This window comes from Kwoniella dejecticola, chromosome 6, assembly GCF_000512565.2.
Source record: "Kwoniella dejecticola CBS 10117 chromosome 6, complete sequence".
NCBI lineage: Eukaryota > Fungi > Basidiomycota > Tremellomycetes > Tremellales > Cryptococcaceae > Kwoniella > Kwoniella dejecticola.
Genome location: NC_089306.1, coordinates 1,366,689 through 1,391,656, shown reverse-complemented (window position 1 = coordinate 1,391,656; position 24,968 = coordinate 1,366,689). Strand labels below are relative to the sequence as shown.

Sequence of the window (24,968 nt, the reverse complement as noted above, 5' to 3'; positions counted from 1 at the left end):
TCGTCTGATATGCGCTGCGACAACCCAACCTGCCTCTTGCGCATTCTTGGTTGAGGTCGAGGTTGAGTGGTATCGGTAGCGCGATAGTATATAGGATCATCCTCGAGTAATAACTCTCTTCGTGAGGCGGTTTCGCAGATTCATTACGACTCGATTTTTCAGTATTATCAATCTATGTGACTTGTGACTGAATTCATGCACTTAATATAAAATTGTACCGGTTCATGATTGGCCTTGGCCTTGGTCTCTTAGTTGAACAGAGACAGCATGTGATGTGCATACAGAAAAATCGCTAATCGCTGATGCAGCTGAGACACTCATCCTATAGAATGGTGTGTAGCTCTATTACTGATTTGTTGCGGCATCCATGGAAGAGAGAAGTCTTTCTGCTCTTTCCTTTCTGAGCTTGAGGTTAGCGGACTCGTCTCCTTCCTGCGTCCCTGAGAGGGCATCTTCCTTGCTTTCAGTATCGTCCAGCGATTGCGTTTGTGCTTGCGACTCTGCCTCTTGAGACACACCATCGTTCTCCGGCTTCGACAGATCTGCAACATCTTCTTCTGTGCCAGTGGAAATAGGGGTGGGCGGGTTGATGATTTTCTTGGCTGATTCCATGAGGTTCTATTGATCGTTTTGACATTCAGCATTTTTGTGGTTCTCGTCATTCGGAATCCACTTTCGATTGTATGATACCTTTTGTTCTTTTGTTCGAGACTCGCATATGAGACAGAGACAGTAGACTTACGATTCGTGAAGATCCTTGAGTAGTTTTCAGATACGATAAGACTATTTCCAAGTATTTTTCAGGTATCTAGTCATGACCAATGATTGTCAGTTTCCATTAATCATCACCAAGACGAAATCACCACCCCCAACGCAATCATAGATTACACATCATTCCGTTGACTCACTTCTTCGTTAGAGAACACATTCCGGATCAACCAATTTTGCTTTGCTTTATTGAATTTCCAAGTTATCGATGGGCCTTCTGCTGATACTGACGTGGATGTGTTCGGGCGATTCGAGAATAGATAAGCGTAATAAACATCTGGTAAATAGCACAGTGATTGTAAATTAGCTGGGAAAGTTCCTTGGCGTTTGGATATGTGTATGAATAGGTTTACTGGATATTCAACGTTGAAGAACGATCCCAACTCGACTCGACTCGACTCGACTCGACTCACGCTTCTTAGCTTGATCCGATAACTTCTCATCCCCGAAGATTTCCTTCGCACCTACATCACCACCCTCTATGGAATGGCTTATCGCTTTGTATTCGCCTTCGACTTTCGATCTCTTCTTTTCTTTTTTCTCCTTCTTCTCCTTCTTCAGCCTCTTCGCTTCCTTCTCTTTTCCTGACGAATCCTCTTCCATTTCACTTTCAGCAGGAGGAGCTAAGGGACTTTTCGATTGGCTGGGTTGATCGGTCGGCACTTCTGCAGCTCGCACAGAATGTCGTTGTTGCTCTTCGTCCTGCTCGGCTGCCTCTCGCTTTCGTTTCTTCTCCTTTTTCTCCTTCTTCTCTTTCGTCCGGGAGTCAGCTGAGCCTTCAGAAGCTTGATTGAATGCTATAGCTTGAGCCTGAGCCTGAGCTTGAGCCAGTGTACGAGCCTTCTCGAATTTCTCTTTGGCCAACTTCATCTTTTCCTCTGCCTTTTTCATCTTCTCTTCAGCCTTTTGCAACTTGTCTTGAAGCTTCTGAAGATCTTTGTTCGATGAAGACGGCGATCCGTCAGGGGCTCGAACAGGAGACTTTTCGGCGCTCATTTTGATCGGTGGTGAGCTTAGATGCGTATCTAGATAGCTATAACTTCTATGACAGAAAGACAGAAAGACAGAACGGGTCAAATGTGCATAAGCTATGAACAACCTCGCTGGCTGAAATCTTCAACCTGGGAGAAAGAAATTCTTCGAAATCTGTTCACTTTAAGCGTGGGGTCTCCATATCATGGAGCCTAATTAGGATTATTGTAATCGATTACAGATGTTGATTAGGAATAATTGCTATTGACGGGAAACGCGGCCGTGACAAAGGGTTAACCATAAACTACCATAACACATAACATAACACGTCGTTCAACTTTACCCCGTGCTCCGTACTCTAAACCGAGTTCATCACAGCTATACCCAACATCGATATCATCGCAGGCATATCGAGCGGCCCACAGCCACTTTCCAGACACCTTGCAAGCGGGTAAGTATTTGCGCAATCGGAGGCCTAGCAGGAAGGCGGCCCGCGAAGAACAGAAAATATCGATTAACGGAAGATTAGTAATCCCCTTGTCATCGCGATTGGAATTCCGACTGGATCATATCGACGTACCGAGATAACGACAAAGAGGCACAACGATGGGTCTATCACTCTCGCGGATATACGGTTCTCTGTCGTCCTTGGCGTTCTGGGGTAAAGACAAAGAAGTGAGGATATTGATGGTTGGCTTGGATTCCGCGGGGAAAACGACGATATTATATAGATTACAGGTATGTCTTGGCGTTCTATAACGAGTATATTCCGCTAGCTAATCCTTCCATTTGATTGGGGTTATGGGTAGATCGGAGAAGTGGTATCGACCATACCCAGTGAGTCGTCCAGATCTGCCTAGCCTCGCCCCTCTCTTTACCATGCCTCGCGCAAAGCGCAAAAGGCTGCCGACAGTCTTGAATGAGATGGGAGATTGATGACCTTGTGCAACTTTAGCGATCGGATTCAACGTCGAGACTGTATCTTACAAAAACATAAATTTCCAAGTGTGGGACCTGGGTGGTCAGTCAAGTATCAGACCATATTGGAGATGCTATTACGCCAATACACAGGTAAGCGGCTGTCCACATTCACGCTCTAACCGACCAAGTGATCATAACTGGACAGGATAGGTATACTGATCTTATTCTTATACTGATCTGGATTTGTCATGACTCGTTGGTGGCTTCTATAGGCAATCATCTACGTGATAGACTCATCCGACGTCTCGCGTCTACCGACCTCTAGATCAGAACTGCTCACGATGTTATCGGAGGACGAGCTGAAGTCGGTGCCCGTGCTGGTATTTGCGAACAAGCAAGATGTCGAGGGAGCGTTGAGCCCTGGGGAGATAAGTGATAAGCTGGGTTTGGCAGGGCAAGAGAAGGGCAGGGAATGGAGTGTGAGGGGTAGTTGTGCGACGAAAGGGGATGGATTGGAAGAGGGTCTCGATTGGTGAGTGGTTCCACTCAACTTGCGGATTTTATGCGGTGTCTAGTTTTTGTCAAGGGTGCGTCTGCCTCAAGGGAGGTGGAGAGATTGAGAGCCGGGTCGCGGCGAGCAGAGTGGACGGACAGGCCATGCGCAAATTAGACTCATCGACCGGCGTAAGCCTCCTGGAGACTCGCGCGGTCGGGAGGGGCCAGGAAAGCGCGGAAGGTGCCAAGAGGAACGAGAGGTGGTAGGGGCAAAGAATGGCGGAAGGGTGGAGCAGGGGTTGGACAGCGACGGATACAGGCGGACAGTCGATCGTGCTCTTCATTCAATGGGCAGAGGCGAGGGCAGGAGACGGAAGAGAGATAGACAGAGGGGCGGGGCGGCGAGGGGAAGAGAAGGGCCAAGGGGAAGGGAAGAGGAAGGCAACGGAAGGGGGAGGGAAGGGTGATGGTGAGACTAACGGGCGTATGATGCGATTGGGAGGAGGCGAGAGGGCGGGTGGATGGGAGGATGGGAGGACGAGGGCAGAGGGGAAGGACAAGTAAAGATTTGCCAGGGCGGGTTGGGGCTTGGGCGGAACGGGGTGTGCTGTGAGCAATGCCCAGGTGAAGCAAGAGTGAAGAGAAGACGATCAGGGCTGGGTGTTATCTCTTTTCTGCTCCTTGTCTTTATTCTTCTTTTTTTCCGTGAATAACAGAAAGGCAGGAGGCCTTCGGACAGAGATCTCGAACGACAAAGTGATGGACTCGATGCTTACCATGCTCTTCCTCTGCTAGGCTCGTGAACACGATACAGAAGTAAGACCAGCATAGCATGCCATCGTCTGTCTCAGGGGTGGGTATGGAACCTCTCATAGATTCAATTTTCATCTTCATCTTCATTCAACATGTATTAAAACGATTTCCGCGGAACCAGAGCCAGAGCCAGAGCCAGAACCAGCGCGAAGGTATGCTTCCGAGTATCGTCAGTATGGTGCACAACATACTCTGATATCGACAATGTTCTTATTCCAACCTCAGACCTGACTAAACTAATCTCGTTGAGGGATATCTGATTCATTCGACTCGGTTGATCTCGACTATAGCTACATACAGAATATCTACTTTCTTCTACTTCTTTTTTTTGGTTTGAAGTCAGACAACAACACACCACAACACAACTCACTCAGTACACACGGCGTCGTCGTCATCATCTTCATCATCATCATCGTCAACACCGCAACAACATCATCAACAACGACAACAACCCCCACACCACGTCGTCAGACTCATCACACGCTCAGTAGAGAGAGTTTGACCCCTCGCTCGCATCATCACAGATCACACACCGCACTGGCTCTCTCACTCACTCACCCCTCTCGCCTCGATCCTCTCACACGTATCCCCCCTGATCGCGATTGGCTTTCGCCTAGGCCAGATCTTGCTTGAGGACATATCTATATCTGACCTTGTTGGTCTTCACGTTCTCAATCGCTTTTCCAGCTTGAGACATCGGTAAGACCTCGTCAATTATAGGCTTGATGCCCTTCTCAGCGGCGAGTTTGAGCATTGCGTTGCTGTATAGTGCAAGAACATCTCGTAGGAATCAGCTCTCTGAATCTCACTTCTGATTGACTTGACTTGACTTGATTTTCTGGATCATATGGATCTCAGACTTACGCCTCTTTCTTCGATCCGATATGACTACAGCCCACTGCGGACGCATTGGAAGCCATCATCTGGGGCTGCAATCCCTCCCAGGCATCGTCGGGCAGACCGACCGACGTCAGCCGACCATCGATCTTCAGGGTGCTTAACAAGTCGGAGATGGGCACGGAATTGGCGTCTGCCGCCGAGAGGATATAATCGATCTTATCGAAGTATTTCTTGGCGAACCCGTCTTCCGAGGTAGAGACGAACTCGTCCGCACCGAGAGAGAGGGCGTCTTCTTTCTTGTTGGGTGAATGAGAGAAGACGATCACTTTCGCGCCGAGATGATGGGCGAATTGGATGGCGAAGTCTGTATGTTGATGACACGCGTCAGCTAGTCGTACTGGTTCTACTGACAATTATGCTTTTCGATTGTCGAGATGATGCTTGAAAATAAGAACGAGATGAGGATCGAAGCTGGAAGAGAGAAGAAAGGGGAAAGATGATGAAGGTGAAGATGTGCTAGAGACTTACGACCCAATCCACCGATACCGACGATACCGACTGTCTTGCCTGGACCAGTACCGTTTCTTACCAATGGCGAATAGACGGTCAGACCCGCACAGAGCATCGGAGCGGCTTCTTCAGACTTTATAGCTTCAGGAATGGCAAAGACGTATCGTTGGTGCGTTCGAATAGCAGTCGAGTATCCACCCTGAGCTTCCACTTCATCAGGGAATTTGGCATTGTACGTACTGCAAATTCAAAGTAAATCCATCAGCATCAGCATCAGCGTTAATTGCAACCGATTCAGATAACCCAAAACTCGACATTGAAGTGTGTTCAGGGTGTCGTATAGATCGAAGATGATATTCCGAGACTCACTCAACTTGCTCTGGACAATATTGCTCATTATCCGCCTTACATCTATCGCATTTCAGACAACTCAAAACCTGAGCTCCGACACCGACCCTTTGTCCAACTTTGAACTCTTTCACATCTTCGCCAACATGCGTTACTTTGCCTACGATCTCGTGACCCGCAACGACCCACGGAACGTTGAGACCGCCCCATCCGCCAGTGAGGGTGTGTACGTCCGAGCCGCAGACTCCGCAGAACTCGATATCGAGGGTGACCGAGTCTTTGCAGGGGGTTTTGAGCTTGTACTCCTTGACGGAGAAATCGGTGTAGTTCTTGGTATCTGCGATAATAAGATGGCACCATGAACTCAGCAAAGGGGTCGTAGGGTTTCGATCAAGAGGAAGGGAGAACACGGCTCACCAGAGATACCGTATCCTTTAGCAGTGCTTTGAGGAGATGACATCTTGTATTTATTTGTCTGATATTGCGGTTATACGAATACGATCGTAGTTTGTCTATCCGTCTGTCTTTCTGTAAAGGCTCAGGAAGCTTTGGTAGGAGAATCGCCAGATATCTATCTTCATCTTATATATGTTTAACTTGCTGACGATTTTGACAATCATGCAAGTCTACGTCTACATTGCATGTTGTATGACCTCATCGAATGTGGGAAATGTCTCGTCTCAAACACCGAATCCAGCATTCGGCACGATGCGGCATCGGATCGGGGCAAGAGTCAGGTACGTCACTGATGGGGCGTTTAGCCGAATTTAACCTTTGTCGGTATGAATCTACTGTAATCTGCCCTCATCGGCAGTGGTAAGGGTAATTGATATTTTGGGAGGTGTGTGTCATCGATATCGTCTAAACATCACAAGGTATCTGTGGTCCGCATCTCGTCCGAGCCTACGTGGGCCCACGAGAAGGATAAGAAACAGACAAAAAGGATGAATTCGCGCGGGATTTCGAGTATATGCCCCAAGATGATAGGTCGCGGCGGGAACTGGGAGCCTCAACGGGTTCCAAACCGGCTCTGGACTCATCCAACCCTGTGATCTGTCTGGGGCACGATTCCAGACCGCTATAATGATGCGCACACTGGCTTAGCCGATGGACTTCACTTGTCTATTTGTCAATTGGTAACTTCTGTTCATCACATTGGCACAGATCACCCTCATGCCTTCTTACCAGCACTGAAAGCAGTCTGAAAGTTGAAGCGGCAATGACCGCATTCCGTTCGGAAGACTTCTAGTCTTTGTTGACAGGATTCCTGTGCCAAAGCCATGGTCATCAATTAGCAAATCTCGCATCGAAATGGCCGTCTTTGATCGCGAGCTAGTCAGATAGCGTTGAGAGCTTACCGGACTGTATACGTGTGATAGCATGCTACAGTCATCTGAGGAAGCTGTGCGGAGCCTAGCGGAGGGACAAAGTTTACTCGGTCCAGGATGGACCCATGTCAACGATTTCGATGATATAAATGGAGACGAGGACGAGGACGAGTACGAGGAGGAATCGGAGGTGAGCATGTGTCCCAAGAAAGAGACTACACCTCTATACCTTAGTGAAGGAAGGTCGATCTGACCAGCTGTGATATATAGGAAATATACGTCACGATGGATTTAGGGACAACGATAGATAATAAGTCATTACAGAATGAATCGCAATACCAACTCATCGTGAGTTCCTTATCAAATTTCCAATGACAGCTTTGCGAGCGGTGGTCACTTGGTCTTAATCACGGCTGAAGTCAAGATGTGTGTGGAACAGGGCCTGGATACACCTTTACCGTTCTTGAAGCTGGGTAATCAGATCTTCCAAGGTCAAGTTACACCTTTGATAGGGGACGAAGTCATCTTGGGCTTAGTCAGAGGTGAGTCAAGTCAGATCAACATACCAAATCGATCAAGATTATGATCCCTAACATTGATGTGCGTCCTCGTAATCTGCAAACCCCTTCCGCGCAGACTCCGATAATCCACACGAACCATCTCATCCCCCTATGTATTCTACAAACCATCGTCTGACTTTTCAAGCGGTCATCCTTGAGCCTCGAGCTCGTACGGGTACGAGTACGAACCCCACGGATGAACCTGAGGCTCCCGCCAATTCAGCTGTTCCAGCTCCTATCCCTCCGCACTCACAGTCCGATATTGATGGCAATACCAACGATCAAATCTCATCCAATCAAGCGGTCATTGAAGCAGGACCATCGACATCAACGTCGATCCACCCATTCTTCTCGCGAGCCACTGCAGATCCTACCGGATCCGCTTCTGACGATGTTGGGTCCAACACTGCATCGAGCGCTCCTAAGGCCAGAGTACCGCGGGCCAGGGTGGTCATTGAGACAAGGGAGGATCTGGAGAAATTCGATCTGGATAGCGTAAAGACCTCTCAGAAGGGTGAGTTCATTCAACTATTCACCATTAATCGCATGTCGCAATCGAATTCAGGTGATGTACTTCTCCATGTAAGGTCTTGGCTTATGGCTGGGGCTTTTGTGCATCTTATAGTCGAACTGGGACCCGAGGTACTCAGGGCGTTGGATCTACCACCGTCAACGCACGGAGAATCCGTTCTGTTGACTAAAACGGAATTATCCAAAGTCATCTCTGGCTTCCCCCTGAGTGTTGGTACTGGTACACTGCGAGGTCAAAGTGGTGGATCACCGAGCAAGTCGAGGAGAAGCACGAAGAATTGGGTTGTAGGCGAAGATGGGAGATTGAAGTTCCAGAGGCCGACGACCAACGCCATCGTGAAGGACACCATTGATCCCCAACAACGGTCTCAAGGCAACTCTGTGCTAGGCGATGGCGATGTGGAGATGCAGGAGCCGGACTCAGAAACCCGGGAAACACGTTCAAGTGTCGTTCAGCACACAGAGAGAAGTGGTAGTAATCAAGAGGGGATCCTGCGGGAGGATCAGGAAATGGCCGATGTTGAAGATGACCCACCGTGGGCTGAAATGGGGGAAGGTGGTTCGTCCAATCCAGCTTGATCTGCTTTGACCGACAGAAAGAGTGGTCTAGTGATAAGGGCCGGCATGACTGACACGTTATGCTGGTGTTGTATTATATTGCATGATGCCAGAATGCTATTTGATGTGCTATATTGTTTGTGTTGTATTGTATGAGATCATATGATGACGACGGTGATGTATGATAAGCAATCCCCCTTCAGAGTCAAGTGAGCACTCCTACATTTTACCTGTTCCATATTCCATATTCCATGTTCGTTCTTCCATGCTACACGCTACATCCTCTGCATCCGAGTATTCATCTCCCCGAACCTCCTTCGCCTCCACTCCCGCCTCTCTTTCGTCGTATCTTCGCCGCCTACATGACCCCATCCGGCGAGAGGAACCACGATGGCCGTACAATTATCTGAGGCTCCCAGATCTTCAGCAAAATGCACTATCGTCTTGGCTGCGCGAGTCGGGTCGAATGATTTCCGTATAAGGTCGACTAGTTCTTGATCCGACAAAAGAGATGTGAGCCCGTCTGTAAGTAGGATCAGGTACGAGTGTTCATGGCCTGACACAGCATGGTATTAGGGATTCAGCTGATGTCAACGCATGAGGAGAATCTTGGCTCACCATCTATCACGCGAGTCGTCACTTCTGGCTCGACAGTCACTCCAGAAGGCTTCCATTCGCCATCACCGAAACTACGATCACCCCGAGTATTTGTATGAGCTTTTATTGCTGTCCCCCGAAATCGATCTGAACCTTTGGTAGTTGTACGAAGCTTTACTCACCCCCTCGTATTCTCCACTACACCCATCCACCGACTCTCACCAAAACTATCCGACACAAGCAGCTCGGCCCCCATCCTCCGTAGCCTGCTAGCTTCGACACGAGCCTCGGCGTGATGTTTTTCGGTGAGGGGTATCACCTCACCCGTTGGCTGATGGCAAAGTAGAGCTCGTGTGTCACTGCGATTCAATATATCAGTCGGTCAGCCAGTCAGTCAAGCACACAACCGAATGATGCGAAGGCCGGAGAATGTCCCTGTTAAGTCATTGTTCGTGAAATGGGCAGAGCTGACAAAAGCAAGCATTTAGATGTAGAGCCAACAGAGTACTCACCCACAATGAGCGACCGTCAAGCTCAATTTCTTCGCTGACCAATACGGCTGACCCGGCGAATCTAACGAATGAAGTAGAACCACAGATGCTGTAGAGCCGCACCGGCGAGATTTCTCGATGTTCTCCAGTACATATTTGTCCGCCTGCCAAGATTCATCTCGAAGTTCAGACTTAACATTCCGTTCGAACGAGGTGGCGCAAGAATGAGGTGAGAGCTTCTCTTCGTACTCGGAGCGAGGAAGAAAGCAGCTGCACTGAACTCAAACTCACCTTGAGAAAAGCCAAAGTCAACCTCTCTTCCAGAGTCATCCGCGCTTCATTCCCCTCTCTCTCGGTTTCAGATACTTTCGATCCATTTGAAGCGTATTTGGTCCAACGCGATAAAGCACCTCCTCGCCAACGTTTGAAGTATCCCCCATGTCGCTCCTTCGTCCAATCTACCAGTTCTTCTATATCATCCGACTTGGCTTGTTCGATCTCGTTGAACAGGTTTTCTTTCAGATAGGTCGATACTTCTTTGCCCCCGTGTCTGTAAAACGCAAGGATAAGTTTCAATCGGGAATCAGGCATTATCGCTGAGCGATACGGAGAGCATAATGATCTAGACACCTCTCAGATGGTCACCTGGAGAGCTTACCCGTCGAATATACCAAAAGCAGCGACTTGTCCAGCTAAGAAGTTCGAGCCTGCTTCGGTCGGATCCCATTGAACCGAGTTCTCTAGCTTCTTCAGCGAGCTTTGTAATTCTTTAGGCGGTAATTGTAAGGATTCGACGACAGCTGCATCTTCTTGGTATCTGGATCAGATCCAATCAGCCAAAGCTGAACATTTATCGGCTGGCCCCGTCTATCGTGTATTGCGACTTACTCTCTACTTCCTCTTGAGGAGTACACACCGACGATCTTGGGATTCTTCAATGGTACTTTGTATGTGCCTAAACCATGCAGTATACGAGTCAGCCTTTCATTGCACAACCTCGGCTTGTAAATGTTGCGGTATCCAAGTCAAAGACCTCACTCACCTCCAGCCGTTGATCCTCTCACGAAATCATGTACCCCCCTGACGCCCCTTTTCGTGGCTGTAGATATTATTGTGCGAAGTAGCATGACACCAGCATCGAGAGCGACAAATTCTTCTCCTCACTGAAGTTCCGAGTCACGGAGACTGTCTTGGCCTGTAAGGCTGCTTGTATTCCTCATGCGTATCAATGTGATAGAATTTTGCAGACTGAGTCAGTCACCTCTCGATGAGATGCGGCTACTGACTATTGGGCTCTCGGCTAAGTACCGTGAATGTGGGGTAACCACGTGTTAAAAGCGCGGGGTTCATATCTCTGCACGTAAATAATTGTATTCATGTTGGATCGCGCAGCGCAAGTATCCTCTTGTTCAACTTGATCATATCTTTCTTTCTTGGTTTGCTTTGAGGTTGTTCCGACCGTGTCACAGAAAGCTCGATACTTGAATTAACAAGCTCAACCTACCTTGCTATAGCTCAATGCGCTAATGAAGAGGACCAACCCGAATCAGCTGGAATCGCACAAATGTCGAAACTTATCCTCAAAGCTGGATCTGGCTCAACTTCTGCTCCTCATCCTATCAGCATCGATGGGGAAACAAGTCATGCGCATTCGAATGGCCAGAACGGGTATACCACCTCGAATGCAGCGCACGATGTCACACCGCTGAACGAAGAAGAACAGCGAATACGAGATGCGAAAGCTCGATACGATGCGGATGTACGAAGACACCGATGTATAGATACGAAACCTGAAAGACTTGAAGACGAGTGAGTTTGACTTGAGTTGATTGAAATCAAGTCGCGTACTGGCGTCAAGTCAACTTTTGTTGGAGGTCCGCGCGCAGATCACTTGAAAATCCTATCTACATCAGACCTGTACCTTGTGCCACATTGCATTGCTAATGATGATCCGGACACAGCTGGCAAGTCGCATACGTATGGGCATTCATCATCAAATTCAATCTACGAAGTCAGATCCAACGACTTGAATCTCTCGAAGAGTAAGTCGTCCAAGGTGTCATACCACAAAACGAAGGAGCGAACGGACGGACGTTCCTGCGGCAAAGTTCCGATTACCGATGTGGCACTACACCCTTAGACGGGACGTGTACTAACGTCATGTTGTGAATGACACAGCTTCGAACGATGCCTTGTCGAACCAGTTGCCAATAGACCGGACGATATTTTGGAGGGTATATTGATTTGTTTCTTGGCAAATCTCAAGAACGTCCGATCAGGCCACAGGAATATAGAGTAAGTCAGCTAGTTTCCAAATACAGCCTGGGTATCCCAGAATACTGCTGCGGTCGGACATACTGTATGAGATGACGCGAGAAAGGTATTTTGTATCGTTGCTTTGAAACGAAAACACGCCATTTCGCCGAACGATGGCATGCTTATCAGGGTCTGAGCGATCAGTCTCCAAAGTCCGTGGGATGTGGCAATGTCGCGCTCGTGCATCCGGACCCTTTGAAAAGTTCCCCACATACTTGACATGCTTCTCTGCAAGTGTCAATAGAAAGTTTTGATGAAGATGCTAATTCTGTATTGTAAATTTGCATAATCTTGCAGACCTGAGAATATACAAACTGAATTATCGAATTACATCGATAACCGATTGACGCAGACTTCCGAATGGACCGTATGGGATCGCGGATGGCCGATCAACGAGGAAGATCGAGGATCATGCTGTACTTCCGATCCGTACAGAGGCGAGCTGGGCAGGTTACGGTATTATGGCGAGCATTCTTCCGAGAGGGCGGCCAAAAATCCTGTTCGCCGAGCGGAAGAACGAGGAGGGGGCATCTTCGAGTTGGATTGGTCTGAAAGGGTACTTCTACTAAGACAAATGGTCGATTGGCAATGTGCGTCGCCTCAGCTACTATGTGACATTTCTGTATTTGTCCGGCAAAGCTGATTGGGAATGAGTGGAACAGTAACTCACTCCGACTCGATACGGGACAAGATCAATCGAGAATTCCCTGCGAATACTCGGGATAGTAAAGCCAAAAAGGTCGGTCCAGCCGAAACCAACGATAAAGACTCGATCACGATCAGCGAACTTGGCTTGACCAGAGACAGGGCGAGAGTATGGGCCTTTGATGGTAAGTTCTAAGCCTAAGCTTTACCTTGAGTTCGGGAGCTTGTTTTTGTTTTTTTTAGTTTGAAAGCAGAAAGCTAATTAGCACTTTGCCTTGAAGATTCTTGGAGATTGTATAAATCTGGGAATCCGTTCAAGAGGCCATGTCAATTAACGTCAATAACGATGAATCGGGAATCATACGAGAAATTACTCGATGAAATGGAGACTTTCAGCAATTCACCTGAAACTCTGACGAACGTCACAAAAGGAAGCAAACAAGCTGCTGAGTTGAAGAAGTCTATTCAAGCCAAGAAGAACGAGGGTGCTTTGGTGCAGAAGCTCAGGGATCGTATAGAGGGTGTCGAAAAAGAAGAAGCGGTGAGTATCACTCGAAATTGTTGATAAGCGCAGAGCTGAGGGACGTGGGTGTGGTGTAGAGGATCCAAAGAGTGCGAAAGAAGATAGCGCAGGCGATTGAGATGCAGCAAAGAGCGGAACTTCGATCGACCAGGACAAGAAGACAAAGTAGAAAGATCGATTATGTGTACGATGATGCTGATGAGGTGAGTTGGTCCGATCCACCCTGCCAATGTCTATCAAACATTGTCGTTGATGTTGGTATACGTGAAACTTCAGTTCGACTCGGATTCTGCCGGACCTTCGAGAAAACGTATTCGCGGATCACCGGAATTCAGCGGTCTGGACGCTAGAGGCAGACCAATCATACCCGGTGAAAGAAGATCGGCGAGGCAAGAAGCCAAATATCAAGAAGATTTGGGGTTGAACAACAATTTTGAGCCCGTTTCTCGTAATGAGGATGGTCCTGAGGAGGATGGGGATGGTCATCAGAATGGAAATGGATCGGCAGATGAGACCGTTCCCGAAGATTCGAAGGTGATCGAGTCGGAGAGGAATAGGTCAGAAGAGAGTAAATCTGTTGGAGCATCGACTGCTGAGGACGTGGAGATGAACGGTGGTACAGATGAAAAAGGAAAGACATCTGAGGAGATCGACCGCGAGAAGAGGAAGAAGAGCAGGATGAAAGGCTATGCTTGGGTTGAGGCCTAGTCAAGCAAGTGACGAGAAACCGAGGTAAGGATGGGGGTGAGAGGGGGGGCGGGGGCGGAAGAGGGGGTAGACCAAGGAATTTCGTTTTTGGCCAAATGAGTTGGAGATGCTCCGATGGTCCACGCGGACGAGAGGGATACAATTATCTAATTATCCCATTTCTCCTTCTTTCCACTCTTGCCGAGTTCATATTGCACACAAAAGGTCCTCCTCATTCTTCATTCCTCATTGATCCGGTTTTCTTGTATATCTCGCATCTTGCATTGTGCAATACCATCTCCCCCCTCGTCATCGCGGGTACCTGTAGATAGCATGTAAATATCTTGAAACCCACTTAATCAGACAGAAAACGACTTCAAGTCAATTTTTGTCAGTTTGAATCTTAGATCTCCAACTTTGACGTAGGGGTACGCCTTTGATAAGAGGTATTGCATGGACGCGGGGACTTGTTATGCACTGAACTGCTTTGATCTGATCCATCACCATGACACACGAACGAAAAGAGAGTATCGTCATTGATCGAACTTTATAATTATTTAATGTGCTGTGAAGATGTAATATCATAAGTCAGATATGTTCTAAGACTTCGATTAATTTGTATGATCACGGTTCGGACTCACCTTCTGGGGACTGTCCGATTCCGATCGAGATAGACGTTGTAAGAATTAGCATAAGCAGGGGCATGGACTGGTACGATGGAAGGGTTGCTCACGTTGGAAACGTAGTCGATAGCTATACGAGCAAAGCGTTGTATCGTCAGCATAGCATTCGTGACAAATCTCCCATGACCGTTGACCATCCGCTCTCCGATTTCTGTATCTCCATCTTGAACGCTTGCGGCAACAACGCCTCAGACCGCCTTAGAATTCCTCATCGTTCCGAAAATTCATCGTGCCCTTTCCTGTCCTCTTTCCTGTCCTCACTACACCTCATTATAAGCGTAGAAACCTACTCACCTTTTTGGACCGTGGTGATTTCGTCGGCCTCAGCATCAGGGATCTCAATTGCGAATTCCTCCTCGATGGCCATGACTACCTCGACGGCATCGAGCGAGTCAAGTCCGAGATCCGAGGTGAACGAGGCTCCTGGTGTGAGCTGTGTGGACAGTGTTTCCGACGTATGGCGATTGTGATTGCGATCGGATTGTGGGACGTGTTGAAGCCAGAGTTGAAGATCGGGTAGGCAGATGAGCGATTGTGATGATATCCGGTGGATTATCGATAATCGAGTTAGGTGTGAAGTTAGTCGTCCAATCGTCATCGATATTTCCACGAGATTGAAATTAATGATGCCGATGACGATAGTATACAAGGACACAAGATATCATTTGACAGAATGGGAGGTGCAGATGTGATGGTATTGGATAAACCAATCAGCGTTCTTGTATTTCCACTTGATCAAGACAAACACCGAGATGTTTATTCATACAGAGAAGTAGTAAAAGAGGTCGTGACATACCTTCGTACCGTCTACCTTCTCGAAGCTCTTCAAGACGTCCAAGACTCTAGAGGTGATATCATCTTTACTTAATCCGGCAGCAGCGGCGTAACCCCTATATTGGAAGGCAACGGTGGTGGGTTGGGGTTGCACTCGCAGTGATTTGGCGATGGTGGGAGTTGCTCGGAGTCGGAGGGAAGGGAGGGCGGATCGGAGTAACGGGAGTGTTCTGTACATCGTGAGTGGATGGCTCTCTTCTTCGTTATAAGTGCGAGTGCTATTGTTAACTATAAGTGAGATTATAGACATGTATGTCGGTTGAGATCGATGATATCGATAATGACCAGAGGAGAGGAAGGTGTGGTACGGTGGGACAATGGTTATTGCCGAATTCACCGATCGTAATTTACCATGTGGCATAGATTTCACTTTTGATCATTTCCATCTCCTCTTTAGCTCTACTATTCATATATCTTCGTTGATATCCCATCAATACATACGGAGTCAGTATCTCGCCAAGGACTCACATACAGAGCAGATAGGAGATCGGCAGCACAAATCGTATTCTGAAACGAAGAAGTAAAGCTGAGTCGACATGAAGCACGGAATAAGTCAGAGGAAGCTGGGTCGTATGCCCGCCCATAGGATCGCTTTATTGAGGTGAGTGTCCTGTACAATATCGTTGAACATTCCAAGGGAGGAGGGGAAGTATGGTCTCCTCATCCTGTCTGTTATGAGAGACTGTGTAAGCATCTATCCCGTTGCTGACCTGACAACTGTGCATTTTGCCAGAAACCTCGTATCCGCTTTATTGCACCATGAAACCATAAAAACCACTCTGCCCAAAGCGAAAGAAGCTGCAAAGATGGCCGAGAAGGTAAGCTTGTGTCCTCTTCCCGCAATATCGCACTGGGGCTGACTATCCTTGATCCTTGCGGTAAAAGATCATCACACTCGGAAAGAAAGGTACTGATCCCGCCAAGAGCAAAGCCATGGCCTATTTGATGGTAAGCTAATCACTCTGCATTGTCTTTGCGCCATTCATCACGATGCTGACTTCAAGCGACCTATGCAGCCGCCCCACAACTCCCCGACACCCTCTTCAAACGCGTCTTCCTCGTCGTCTTCCTCAGCATTCGACCCAGAGACCTTCGTCGCCCCTAAATCACTACTACCTAAACTATTCAACGACCTCTCGGCACGATACGTTGATCGACCCGGAGGTTATACACGTATACTGAAATTCGGACGGAGGCAAGGCGACAATGCCCCGCATGCTATCGTTACACTAGTTGACGGACCTCGGGATGTCAAATTGGAGATGTTAGCTCGGACAGTCGGAAAAGAGGGTCTCGATCTAGTCGAGTCGTCTGGCAGTGTCGATACCTTATCTGAAGGATGGGAAGGGTTGAGACCGAAAACGAAACATCAAGTGGAAAGAGCATTGAAGTATAAGAGCCCGGATCAAGTTAAGGAGTTTAAAGCTAAGGCTAAGGAGTTTGCGGATTACTTGCAAGCTGAAGAAGCGGCGTACGGGGGTCTGAGGAAGCCGGATATCAATCCGGAGACACCGAAATATAGGAGACCAGGGTGAGTGGACTCTCTATTCTAATTGAATATGAATTTGGTTTCATGTCCTGTAATGGCGACAAGACTATGAGTTCTGACTGATTGTTGTGTTCTCGATAATTCTTAGCTTGATCACCCCTAAATCTGGGAAAATATTACGGGCAGGAGAGAGATTATCGGGAGTATCAACGCATACGACCGGACTAGGACTAGCTAGAGGAGCCTTAGCGCGATCTCCTAGGGGTAGACAGAGTGTAGATAAGACGCCCAGGTTTTGGGGGCAAGCAAGATTGCCACAGGGTGTGTCTGCTGAGATAGCGTAGATCGCATGTATTGCATTGCATGTCTCTTGATCAGATGGATCGAAAACCTGGATGTCTTGTCCTTTACATGAAGTATCGGAATAGGCTATATCCGCTCGCTCGGGGTCGGAGTGGTATGCTGGAAGGGGGCATAGCCAACCGGGTGGGAGGGAGGCGCATGCGAAGGAGGCGCCTCGCAAGAAGGCGGGCGAAGTTTCCCGAGAACAAGCTGGATAGAAATTGAGAGAGCGAGAGTCCGGGACGAGGCAGGGCGGATCAGAGTGTCAACCCGACTCGTCATTGGCGGAAAGACGGAGAAGCAGGCAAAAACAGACGGGAAATGAGCGAGGGCATTGGCACCGGGAATTGGGCGAAGGGGCTGCAAGCAGCTGAGAGATCTCCTGGAACTGTGCGCGGAAAGACAAGGTCAAGTTGATGTATTCAGGCCAGGGAGACAAGGGCGCGATAGGGGCGGATCATGTACATTCGCAAGATGTATATATCCTCAAGACCATGCAAGTACCCGTAAAGCCTGCCGCTGAAAGGAAACGGATGATCACTCAAATTCGCATATTCGGATATGCCCGAGCGCCTTCAACGTCGGTGTGAACGCGTCCAAGAGAATGTCCATATGAGATGAGACGAGATGATAAGACCGAAGAGCTCCGTCTAATTTACTCAACAGATATTCAGCATTGTTCAGCTATCGAGACAAGTCAATTAGCGTAACAAATACGATGGTAGATCTTACTCATGAGCGAGATCAAGATCAACCAGAAGCAGGTCCTTCCACACATCGATACGGGTACGATTACATTGTCGGAAGACGATACGTCAATTCGAAAACGAATCATCCATTAACATTACGTTACATCGGTCCATTACCGCCTCGTCCAGCTACAACTGGGAACACCACGACATCTGCAACTTCCTCTGGTACAGGCGCCGTCAAAGATCCAGACCCAAGCCTAGGCCAACCTGTACAACAAGCTCAGCTGCAGGGAGACGGACGCGGACATGGACACGATCAACTATGGCTAGGTGTGGAATACGATAATCCCTCACATGGCAAAGGGCATAATGGGGTGTATAAAGGTGTACAAGTCTTCAAAACGCTCGAAGAAGGAAGTGCGAGTTTCCTCAAATGCCCTCATCCGAGCGATACATCAGGCTCAAGCTCAAGCTCAGGCTCAACAAGTGGACCGTTGAGAGGTGGGAATTCGTTGATTGACAGTATAGAAGAACGATATGGGCGGATCATAGCCCCAAAGACACCTACACAGATTTATCCAAGCAGCGATACCGAGGTGCGAAAAGGCGACGAGAGCGTAGTCCTTGGATCGAGCGAAAATGCAATTATTGTAGAAGCGCCCAATCTCTCGTCGGTCCGAGAAAGAGTGGGCAGGTTGGAAAAAATTAGGAATATGGGATTTGAAGAGGAGTATATCAGCTCATTGGGTGCAGATGAGGATGAAGGGAGAGAGGTCAGAAGGGTGCTGAGGCATAGAATGAGAGGTGAGTTATCCCATGACTTGTCAAACTTCTCAATTTTCTGCGGTCGCTGCAGCTTACTCAGACGAGTGCAATATACGATGTGTACAGGTCTGAAATGGTTAAATCTCAGTAAGAACTTATTATCCACCTGGGAACAAGTATCCGAGATCGTGGACCATTTCGAGGGACTCGAAATCCTCACTCTAAAGTAGGTAATCTTACTCTCTCCCTTGGATATTGTGAATCATCTCGATAGGTTGCTGATCTGGACTTTTCCACCTTCAGCCATTCCCGGATCCAACCTATACCTCTGTCTCTGTCGTCGGAGCAAAAAGCGAATCATACAATAATGTTCGAACGGATGAAAGAATTGCATCTTTCTGATTGTGCATTATCATGGGAAGATGTCAATTGAACTCTATCCAGGTAAAATTGATCACAAAAGCTGACAACTTCCAAAATTTTCGTCTACAGGTCTCGGCGCTCGTTCCGCTTTTCCCCAATTTAGAGGTCCTGCATCTCGATGCCAATCGACGCTTGACGAACCTTGACTCATCTTTGCCCACGTCACTGGAATCGGCAGATCTGCAGCACTTGAGGGAATTAAGGTTGGCTGGGTGTCCCTTGTCTGATTGGGGTGGGATCGTTTCCACCTTGGCCGGGCTACCGAGGTGAATTTCCTGTTTGGTCATATTCCGTGCATATACCATAACTGATTGTGAACTCCTTCTGATCTGATGGTACGGTGTGCAGGCTGGAAACTCTCGATTTATCATTCACAAATCTGAATTCCATCCCTCGACCGACATCTGCATCTTCGCCCTCCCCGAATATCATTGCAGACACAGATCTCGGGCTTCATTCGCTCAAATCATTAATTCTACTCGAATCGCATATCCAAAATTGGTCTGATCTCGATAATCTATCTGAACAAATACCTGATCTCACAAACCTACGATTCTCCGCAGCAGTACACCCTCAGACCCAAATTCCACATCAGAGCGGAACGAGCATTCGTGAGACCACATCGGATAAATCGTCACTTTCATCGATTGACGATAAATCGATGAGATCAATCTGTATAGCGAAATTCCCGAACCTCACGCATTTCAACTCGAACATCGTTACTCCCACTGAACGGAGGGACGCCGAGTTGTTCTATATCTCCTTCGTGAGGAGAATCACGGATGAATCGCATACTCGTAATGGGCAAAAAGGGTATTGGGGCAGATGGGCAGAATTGATCAAGTTGCATAATATCAAAGAAGAGGATGAAGGTCGGGGCACTGTGAAGGTGAAAAGGGGTTTAAAAGGGAGAATGCTCAGTAAGTGCAGTCTTTATTTGTATCGACAGCTCGGTGAGTATAGAGGACAAGGCATTGATTAATTACCTGCTTAATCGTACGCAGATCTGAAAACCCATACATCGCTCGAAGAGGGAAATCCTGATTCTGATCCAGGGGAAATCAAGGAAATCTCCATCTTACCTTCAGCCAAAATCAGCTTACTCCAAAAGAAATTATGCAAGTCGTTCGGTCTACCAACCACCGAGTGGCGGACAATACAGCTTTGGAATACGAAACCTATCGAAGGATCAGACCCCGGTAGCGGTACTCATTTGGAAAGTGTGAACAAGGTGACGAATCCGTGGGAGGATAAAGAGTGTGGATGGTGGTTTGAAGATGGGGATCATCTGTTCGTAGAGTTCATCTCGCTAGATTAGTGTTTGGCACAGGGTCAGGAGTAGGAGTAGGAATAAGATCAGGAGTTGTACGGCTCATTCGCTTATTTGCTGGATCGATGTATGGTATGATATGTATCAATAAGATCTGCTCACCAGAAATTCTATTAGCGGTGATCAGAAATAGATGACTCAGTCTCTGTCTGGCTCGACTCTTCACGAATACGAGCTTAGTGCAAGGGAGAGTCGCTTTTTTGTCGGCACACAAGCAAAAGCAGGACCATGTAGCAGTGTATGACCTCATTCTCAATTTGGTGATTCATCGTGAATTGCATACAAACCGTCTGCCTGTACAATACAATATGTGAAGGTACTCCACCAAAAAACATCCTAAACTGGACAAAAAATACGAAAAAGACGGTAGAGATCCGTTTAATATCTGCCTGAATCACTGAATACTGAATGATATTCATATGCTCAACAAGACGAGAAAGAGAAAGAAGTCCTAAAACTACACAAAGATCCAACGATAAAAGCCAATAAGCAGAAAAGAGAAGGAAAACCAACAGAAGAGGGGCGGCGTATCTGTAAACTTTACAACTCAAGAATTACTAACTGTCAAAACAATAAACAGTAAGCCTTGTGAGCTCCCGGAATCCCGGATTCGCCATCCTAAATTTGATCGAATCGACCCAAGACATGATACGGAATATCACAAGCACAAGCACAAGCACAAGCACAAGCACAAGCAAGAGCGTGAGCATGAGCATGAAGCACAAGCCCACCCGGAACCATCCTCTCTAACTCCACAAGGAGAAATCCGTAGGAACGTCTAAAGCAGTAAACCCATTCCCACCTAGTCCATCTTCATCCATCAAAAAGCTGAACAGGTCAAACCCATTCTCAGCCTGATCCGAAGTTTCCGTCGACCCGTTGATCATCGGTAAATCCCTTTCATGTGTATTGGCATTCGCATTCAAATTCGCATTGAGTGATTGTGAGAGGGAAGGTTGAGCGAAAATTGGAGTTTGGCTTTGGTTCTGATTCTGATTCTGATTCTGGTTCGTTGGATCTTGTTGGTGTTGGTGATGCTGCGAAACATTCTGATTCTGGAATGTATTGGTTGGATTGTCAGGTATCGAAGTGGACATGGTCATCGAACCATTTGTCGAATTTCCAAAAGATCCACTTTGACCTAAACCCATAGCCAGTGTATAAGGCCCCAACAAGCTTGCTGCGGTCGTATAATCCCCAACATCTGAACTGCGCCTTTCATCCAAACCGTTCCCGTTGGAGTTATCGTTATTTCCGCCGCTGCCGTACGACCGTCGGATCTGATCAGAGGTCGAATGATGGAAAGCATTGGGCGGGTATCCCTTGTTCTCTCCGTGACTATGGCTGTTCGAATGCGAATGGGACGATGCTGAAGGTGGTCCATAATTCCCAACACCTCCGTAATCGACGTTGATCTGCTCGCGCTCCTTCTTCTTCTTATTGCGGCATTTCTGGTTGGAAGTATACTCGGACGCCTTGTTGTGCGAGGCCATTGGGTTTCGGAATAGGTTGTCCAATAAAGACAGCTCGTAAGGTAATGCAACTGCCGGGAGGGGTGTAGGGAAAGCCTCGTTCGGTAAGGGATCTTCTCGAGATGAGGAGATTGGTGCACCTCGCAGAAGACCTCGACCGGGCGAAGAAGACGACGAGTTCATAGTAGGCGGAGGATCGAGCTTGGATAGCTGATCGAAGATAGCTTGGGATAGTGCTTGCATGGTATTGTGACATTCGGATGCTGAAGGCACGCGAGCTAAAGCAGTCCGTCAGATGAAGACCGTTTGTATATTTCGAGGAGACGACGTACGCGATAAAAATTCCAAAACACCCAAGCAAGAATCAATCACCATCAAAGCGTCTTCGATACTGGGTATGTCCGATCCTCCTCCCATGGAATAAAGGTTGAAGTACGCATACAAGAATGATAAACCGGCCATGAACGAGAAGTGACTCTGCGGATTCTCATTTTTCAGCTTCTGCGCGCAATGGGAGATCTGCCAAACAGGACTAACCGTCATCCAAAGCCAGCTGATCCTATTATTCAGCTGCATTCTCCTATAGATCCTTATAACATAGCTTGAGCTAGTCAACACCGTTGACAGGGCACTTCGACCAGGTCTTGGTGATCCAGGAGAAGGTCGGAACAACAACAGGCATGAATCTGTCGATTCCGATACGTTAGCTTTAATACAGCTCTTGAGCAACGAGGTCGACTGACTGTGGAAGCTTATCGCATAACCTTCGGTCGAGACCGTTCCTCTCGGTTCCGGGGCCTCGGCCAGCCAGGTCTTCAGACGATCGAAGCAATCTTGTCTCCACTCTTCACTCGGCAATCTACCCGTCGACCCGTGCACTCCATACGTGTTGAACAGGATCTCAGATTGCAGTTGCCTCATTTTGGTCGTGTGCAAGAAGACAGCTTTGTATGAGCATGTCTCCCCTTCCAGCGGTCCATAGTGATTTGGATGAATATCGATATCGTGCATTGACGACGGCAGCTAGAGGTACAGGTTTTTAGCATGATTGCCTGCTGAGGACACTGTCATCACTTACGGGAACATTGATGAACCCGTCGGGGATACTTGGTGGTCGTCCCAAACTCTGAGACAACAATCTATCCATCTTGTAGGTGCACCAGAACAACCTTCGTCGCATATCCAGCTCCAAAGAATCAATCTGATCGACTTGCGTATTATGTTCATTATGGTATCCCAGATCAACACATGTCCTCGTAGCTAGACCAACTAGGAACCAAATGGATCCCTTGTCAGGGTTGAGGAGTGAGTACCATACCAGCAGGAGAATGGCTTGTAACCCGACTAAATAAAGCCCAGATCAGCTCAGATATGTTGACAAGTGTACGGCGTACTGACCATAACTTTGCTCTTCGAATACCGCATCAAGATGTTTCATAGCCTCGGAATGGAACGCTTCTGAGCAGGCACGAAGCTCATCAGGAGGGTCAACGAACCTTGAGGAAGCCATGGTGCTCAAAGCTATCGAATCGGTCAGCTGACCCTTGTGACACGGTCTACACGCTGGCCAAGCTCACCTAAGACCATCATGACAACGAAAATGTCGGCTTCCTCCACATCCGTACCCTCCCGAATCTTCATCAGCTGCTTGCCCAGCGAAGGTATATGTATGATTGGACCGGTTACACCGACGAAATCCACATAAGCTGCGACAAGCCTTTCTACCGCAGGTTGAGGGGGTAGAGGGGGTATAGTAAAAGTCCTTCTCTTCGACTTCCCTACACTGCTCAAGCTAGAAGAGAGAAGCTGGGCTGGATTGGCTAACGGCGATGCGGAAGGTTGTCTTCTCGAATTGGGTATCGACATAGCTGCTGACGAGCGCGGTGTGAGAACATTTTCGGGAGAGGACTTGCTCCCATCGTTACTGTGGTTGGCAAGATGTGGATCGATGTTTGTAGGCATGATAGGCGAGTCGGTAGACCCTCCGTGGACACTGGATCCTTTGTCACTATTTGACCCAGCTACTGAAGGGTTGATACTGGTTGCGATTGAGTTTGAAGCGTGTCCCGTTCGATAGGCTGCATCGTGTACCATTCTCGTCAAGCTCGTTGACTGAATTCCCACTGTTTGACCGGTAGCATGATGATGGTGATGGTGATGGTTTTGCCCATGACCCGGTATGTGCCGTTGATAGGGTGATTTGGGCGAGTCCGAGCTGAGCGGGGTAGAAGGGAAAGGATAATCTGAATGTCGCCGTTGATGTCCATGTCCAAGTGCAGTGGCACTTGATCCTGGTCCTTGTCCCCACAAGCTAGGCGATTCCAAAGGACTGCGCATCACTGTTGAATTGCCGTCTTCGTGCATCAGAGCAGGATCAATGGGGAAATCCGACCTGAAAGAGGAGACTGCGCTCGAAGCATTGGCAGCTATATCCTTCTTATGTCGTCCTATCGGGTCATTCTGTTGTAGCGCTGCCACTTGAGCTCGGAGCGAGGTTACTTCCTGTTCCAGAGAATGCAGATAGCTAGAATTGAAATTCTTGATCAGTTGATCGACAGAACCCCGAATATGTCTTACTGTCCCAGTGATCCGAAAAGCGTGACTCACTTTCTGGAGATGTTGGTCTTGCTTATCGCATCAAAGCCTATACATTCCACCTTGGCCCGCTCACAGGCTGAACAAGCGGGTAATTTCCCGTCGCATTTCTGCTTCCTCGACCTGCATCTTGTACAGGATGAGATGGCTCTGGCGACCTTGTATTGCGAAGTAGAGTCTTCTGTCTTGATGGGCGGTGGTTGCTGTTTCTTCGAACCGGAACTGCTTGACGTCCTATTCGGTAATGCTGGCTGCTGGAATGATCTGGGTGATGTTACGCTGTACGGTGCATAGGAGGGATCGGAATGTCGATCTGATGGGACTTTCATCGTGATTGTGATTATTAATTATTGATTCGCTGCTTTTCGACTGATGGGTGAGATTGGCGGTCTTGCCAGATAAGAAAGGCAATATGGGGCGATGATTCGGCTACACGAGCT

At 48.0% G+C, this 24,968-nt stretch overlaps 11 protein-coding genes across 11 annotated transcripts; 6 read left to right on the top strand and 5 right to left on the bottom strand.

The window, feature by feature from the left end:
• Positions 1 to 345: 345 nt before the first annotated feature.
• Positions 346 to 1,764, bottom strand: I303_105379 (uncharacterized protein; the record flags this gene model as incomplete). Its single annotated transcript, XM_018408469.1, has 4 exons — positions 346 to 618; positions 743 to 808; positions 909 to 1,045; positions 1,182 to 1,764. 4 exons carry the CDS (start codon positions 1,762 to 1,764, stop codon positions 346 to 348), a joined length of 1,059 nt encoding a protein of 352 aa, XP_018262160.1.
• A 582-nt stretch (positions 1,765 to 2,346) lies between these two features.
• On the top strand, positions 2,347 to 3,197 carry I303_105378 (uncharacterized protein; the record flags this gene model as incomplete). Its single annotated transcript, XM_018408470.1, has 4 exons — positions 2,347 to 2,478; positions 2,550 to 2,577; positions 2,696 to 2,811; positions 2,934 to 3,197. The coding sequence occupies 4 exons, from the start codon at positions 2,347 to 2,349 to the stop codon at positions 3,195 to 3,197; spliced, it is 540 nt and encodes a 179-aa protein (XP_018262161.1).
• Positions 3,198 to 3,432: 235 nt separating this feature from the next.
• Positions 3,433 to 3,976, top strand: I303_105377 (uncharacterized protein; the record flags this gene model as incomplete). Its single annotated transcript, XM_065969148.1, has 2 exons — positions 3,433 to 3,716; positions 3,952 to 3,976. The coding sequence occupies 2 exons, from the start codon at positions 3,433 to 3,435 to the stop codon at positions 3,974 to 3,976; spliced, it is 309 nt and encodes a 102-aa protein (XP_065825220.1).
• Positions 3,977 to 4,582: 606 nt separating this feature from the next.
• On the bottom strand, positions 4,583 to 6,127 carry I303_105376 (uncharacterized protein; the record flags this gene model as incomplete). Its single annotated transcript, XM_018408471.1, has 5 exons — positions 4,583 to 4,730; positions 4,834 to 5,173; positions 5,338 to 5,558; positions 5,689 to 6,004; positions 6,085 to 6,127. The coding sequence occupies 5 exons, from the start codon at positions 6,125 to 6,127 to the stop codon at positions 4,583 to 4,585; spliced, it is 1,068 nt and encodes a 355-aa protein (XP_018262162.1).
• A 920-nt stretch (positions 6,128 to 7,047) lies between these two features.
• I303_105375 (uncharacterized protein) lies at positions 7,048 to 8,665 on the top strand (the record flags this gene model as incomplete). Its single annotated transcript, XM_018408472.1, has 5 exons — positions 7,048 to 7,185; positions 7,266 to 7,343; positions 7,435 to 7,537; positions 7,632 to 8,069; positions 8,181 to 8,665. The coding sequence occupies 5 exons, from the start codon at positions 7,048 to 7,050 to the stop codon at positions 8,663 to 8,665; spliced, it is 1,242 nt and encodes a 413-aa protein (XP_018262163.1).
• Positions 8,666 to 8,919: 254 nt separating this feature from the next.
• On the bottom strand, positions 8,920 to 10,859 carry I303_105374 (uncharacterized protein; the record flags this gene model as incomplete). Its single annotated transcript, XM_018408473.1, has 8 exons — positions 8,920 to 9,200; positions 9,263 to 9,333; positions 9,424 to 9,600; positions 9,754 to 9,896; positions 10,024 to 10,282; positions 10,391 to 10,549; positions 10,621 to 10,687; positions 10,775 to 10,859. The coding sequence occupies 8 exons, from the start codon at positions 10,857 to 10,859 to the stop codon at positions 8,920 to 8,922; spliced, it is 1,242 nt and encodes a 413-aa protein (XP_018262164.1).
• Positions 10,860 to 11,296: 437 nt separating this feature from the next.
• Positions 11,297 to 13,924, top strand: I303_105373 (uncharacterized protein; the record flags this gene model as incomplete). Its single annotated transcript, XM_018408474.1, has 8 exons — positions 11,297 to 11,541; positions 11,694 to 11,774; positions 11,911 to 12,027; positions 12,346 to 12,638; positions 12,711 to 12,878; positions 12,975 to 13,234; positions 13,294 to 13,419; positions 13,493 to 13,924. The coding sequence occupies 8 exons, from the start codon at positions 11,297 to 11,299 to the stop codon at positions 13,922 to 13,924; spliced, it is 1,722 nt and encodes a 573-aa protein (XP_018262165.1).
• A 616-nt stretch (positions 13,925 to 14,540) lies between these two features.
• I303_105372 (acyl carrier protein) lies at positions 14,541 to 15,598 on the bottom strand (the record flags this gene model as incomplete). Its single annotated transcript, XM_018408475.2, has 3 exons — positions 14,541 to 14,656; positions 14,881 to 15,019; positions 15,383 to 15,598. The coding sequence occupies 3 exons, from the start codon at positions 15,596 to 15,598 to the stop codon at positions 14,541 to 14,543; spliced, it is 471 nt and encodes a 156-aa protein (XP_018262166.2).
• A 358-nt stretch (positions 15,599 to 15,956) lies between these two features.
• I303_105371 (mitochondrial 54S ribosomal protein bL17m) lies at positions 15,957 to 17,253 on the top strand (the record flags this gene model as incomplete). Its single annotated transcript, XM_018408476.1, has 5 exons — positions 15,957 to 16,021; positions 16,154 to 16,238; positions 16,306 to 16,368; positions 16,437 to 16,951; positions 17,058 to 17,253. The coding sequence occupies 5 exons, from the start codon at positions 15,957 to 15,959 to the stop codon at positions 17,251 to 17,253; spliced, it is 924 nt and encodes a 307-aa protein (XP_018262167.1).
• A 716-nt stretch (positions 17,254 to 17,969) lies between these two features.
• I303_105370 (uncharacterized protein) lies at positions 17,970 to 20,449 on the top strand (the record flags this gene model as incomplete). Its single annotated transcript, XM_018408477.1, has 6 exons — positions 17,970 to 18,747; positions 18,835 to 18,934; positions 19,012 to 19,132; positions 19,201 to 19,397; positions 19,480 to 20,051; positions 20,136 to 20,449. 6 exons carry the CDS (start codon positions 17,970 to 17,972, stop codon positions 20,447 to 20,449), a joined length of 2,082 nt encoding a protein of 693 aa, XP_018262168.1.
• A 758-nt stretch (positions 20,450 to 21,207) lies between these two features.
• I303_105369 (uncharacterized protein) lies at positions 21,208 to 24,857 on the bottom strand (the record flags this gene model as incomplete). The annotated part of the gene is made up of 8 exons (XM_018408478.1): positions 21,208 to 22,211; positions 22,266 to 22,410; positions 22,471 to 22,619; positions 22,677 to 22,956; positions 23,012 to 23,277; positions 23,332 to 23,454; positions 23,511 to 24,457; positions 24,541 to 24,857. The coding sequence occupies 8 exons, from the start codon at positions 24,855 to 24,857 to the stop codon at positions 21,208 to 21,210; spliced, it is 3,231 nt and encodes a 1,076-aa protein (XP_018262169.1).
• Between the last annotated feature and the right edge of the window lie 111 nt (positions 24,858 to 24,968).